The 3,216-nt window shown below is 48.4% G+C and overlaps 1 protein-coding gene across 1 annotated transcript; it reads right to left on the minus strand.

Annotated features, from left to right (window-relative positions):
* Positions 1–430: 430 nt before the first annotated feature.
* Positions 431–2,434, minus strand: LOC119327952 (probable calcium-binding protein CML48). Its single transcript, XM_037601008.1, has 5 exons — positions 1,774–2,434; positions 1,595–1,641; positions 950–1,125; positions 807–825; positions 431–717 (listed from the first exon to the last, which is right to left on the minus strand). The coding sequence occupies exons 1-5, from the start codon at positions 2,216–2,218 to the stop codon at positions 613–615; spliced, it is 792 nt and encodes a 263-aa protein (XP_037456905.1). The 5' UTR covers positions 2,219–2,434; the 3' UTR covers positions 431–612.
* Positions 2,435–3,216: the final 782 nt, after the last annotated feature.

Below are 3,216 nucleotides of genomic sequence, written 5' to 3' on the forward strand. Positions count from 1 at the left end.
TATTGCAGTCATGACGAATGATTGGACAAAAGCAATCGGCTTTCATGTGGGCCCCGTAGGGGCACATGCGGACCTTGTGTGGTGACCGGCACACGATGCGTATCAGCGGGCCGATTTCAACTTTTAACCTTTGGACCCCCGGCCAAATGTTCGATAGGGAGGATGGCATTTTAGTTTTAAGAGGTGGCAGTTCGACATGGCGGTTTGTTCAGAGAATACATTTTTCGTTTAAAAACTGTCGTCGTTTGATTTTTCTTCACAACATATATCATTAAATGGCGTTTGCTTGCCACCCTCTCCCAGCAAGGCTGGGTAAAATTACCGTAGCCCTTTGACGTTTTCTTACGGGATTGTTAAATCTCAGTCGACCGAAACTTACGAAGTCTTAGTCGATGCTATATTCATGAGACCATACGTGAAGATCCGTGCAAAAAAAAAAAATCTTTCTTTCCTTTTACATGTTGTGTCACCAGACTCTGAGTCGACTGAGATCTAGTGACACCCTTTTTCTCATTTACACAGCTATGAAACATCAAAACACTCCAAATTAACGGAACTGTAATAAATCCCACAAACTTAAAGCTCAGGTCGTACATGTACTGCTTTGACTAACTAAGGTACAATGAAGGGGATGACCATTGACAAGAAGCCGTCATATGTAAGAGCTGCCGAGCCGGTGTAGCGCGTGTCATTCTCCTTGAATTTTTCAGTCAGACCCTACACAGAACAACACAGCAGCGAAAAATCTATCAGCAAACATTTGAAACTTCGATTAAGTGGTTGATTGATCGGTATCGGTGACGTACCTTCACAACCATTCCGCACCTTCAAGATCGAAACCGAAAGGCAAAACAAAACATTAATTAGTTCCATATATATGTTTAGAGCATTGGCTGAATATATGAGATTATTTTGTATGTCAAATAAAGTTAGGACTCCATATGCTTACTCCACAAAGTTGTCGAAGTCTAGGGCGCCGCGGTGGGAAACGCCATTGTTGTAGTTTGCTATGAGAAGATCAATGACCGAAGGCGGCACCGCGTATCCCAGGCTGCGAAGAGCTTCTCTCAACTCATCGGAATCGATCTTTCCGCTGCGGCCCCTATCGTATCTGTCAAAAACGACCTAGATAGCACCATGAAGAACAGAAATAAGTCCCATGTTAATGATAGATGGATGGGGAAAAATAGCAGATCATCGACAGAGGTTGACAAATATTATTTTATTTTTCATTTTGATTTGACTTCCCTCATGACAGATTAAGTTGCAGTATTAGATGGGCAATAATTCCATGAGAGCATCATAAGTTCATAACATGATTGGATAAACAGCTGTTTCTTGCAGAGAAACAGGGTCTCCACTCTCATTTGATAAAAAAAAGTACACTTGCAGTATTCAGAAGATTTCTATGCAACGAAGACGAGGTCGATGATATTTATTTATAATTTGGTGGTCGAACTGCAAGCAATGTGAAGATATGCAGAGAGCAAACAGAGAGCAACAGAAACAGAATGTGCACACTCTGTTTCACGATCGTACATACTTTCACCATTCAAAGTTAAACGATGGCAAGCAAATTGATAGTAGCACTCACCCGCCATTGCCCGAGGCAGTTCCATAGCGTCACGAACTCCGTTGGCCCTGCAACAAACATCGTTCGGAGGCAGCAAGAAATCAGTACTTGTTCTTTTACTGAAACAGTGCCGAAAGTGATGCAGATTTTGTCGTGGATGTTTGATGGAGCATAGCTGCATAGGCGTGTGCTCTGCTTACCCATCCGGGAGCGCGGGGAGGAGGCGAGCTGGGCGTTGCTGAAGAGGAAGATGAGGAGGCGGACGGTGCGGATGCTGAAGCGGTGGTGCGCGTCGGACAGCGCGGCCTGCAGCTCCCCCTCGTCGATGCTGCCGCTGCCGTCGCGGTCGACGGCCCGGAACGCGCGCTCCACGTCCGGATGCGTCCCCGGCGGGAACGCCACGGCTCCCCCGAAACCCCCCATCGGCGGCGGGTAGCCTCCTTGGCCGTAGCCGTAGCCGTACGGCGAGGAGGAGGAGGAGGAAGGCGTGGGCGCGGGAGGCGCCGAGGCCACGTAGCCCTGGCTGTATCCTTGGCCGTTGCCGTACGGCGAGGAGGTGGGCGCGGGAGGCGCCGACGGCGCGTAGCCGTAGCCCTGGCCGTATCCTTGGTCGTGGCCGTGGCCGTAGCGGTTGTAGTCGGCCATGGCGGAGAGGGGGGTGAGAAGGTCCGTGGGTGTTGAGGAAGACGGTGTCCGACGGTAACCGCACTGACGAAACGACGGCGGATTCCTTCCGGGATATATCAAAGAGACGAAGACGTTGACGTGCGGGAGGAGCGGTTCTAGCGGGGCTGGTTCTGGGTATATGTAGGCGAAAAAGAACGCGGTGCAATCTCTTGCCGCTGGATCGTTCTTGTCGTCGTCGAGCTGATCGTTCGCGCGCAAAAACTTAGAGCGGCATCAAATTAGCTTTGTCATCCTTCGCGCCTTGTGCTGGAAGTTTCTTGTGGGATGCTTAGTGCGCAAGAGGAGAAGGCGTGTGCGGCATGGCTAAGCAAACCGTACGCGCGCGGGTGCTGCCAAGACGCGTACGTGCGTGTGCGCCTCAGCTTCTTCAGGCATTTCTTTTTCCTCGCCGTCTACCGGCGGCCGCCGACTGCAGGTGTGTCTATCCGTGTCAAGGACCAAGGACTACAAGCTTTTGAGTACAACAACAATACTAGGGCAAGTACAATGACAAAAAAGAAACATCTTCTTAGTCTTATCTTCAATAACTAGTTATTTCTAAAAACATGATGCTAAGAGATCATCTCTTACATAAGAAAAGAAAAGACTTTTCTTATGATTTCTCTCTCCTCCACATCAGCATTTATCCTACATGGCACTCGTAAGATAGCACCATCGTACGGGCCCTTATATACGTGCAGGACACAGGACGCCGGGTTTAATTCCAACAGGTGACTCGATCATTACTGGAACGACTCGATGCTCTTGGCTTAACGCAATGGCCTGAGAGTCTGCAGCAATTGAGGCAAGAACACACCTTAGCGACCTTGACCCATTCACATGTCGCGGTCTAATTTATCACCCGTAAGATTAATTTGTGCAAATTTATATGATACAGTAGAGGCTGAATGGGTTCTTCATTGTTTCACTCATCATATTATTATCTACTACCACTATAAAAGAAAGAGAAGGGCAGA

This window comes from Triticum dicoccoides, chromosome 7A (genome assembly GCF_002162155.2).
Source record: "Triticum dicoccoides isolate Atlit2015 ecotype Zavitan chromosome 7A, WEW_v2.0, whole genome shotgun sequence".
Taxonomy (NCBI): Eukaryota; Viridiplantae; Streptophyta; class Magnoliopsida; order Poales; family Poaceae; genus Triticum; species Triticum dicoccoides.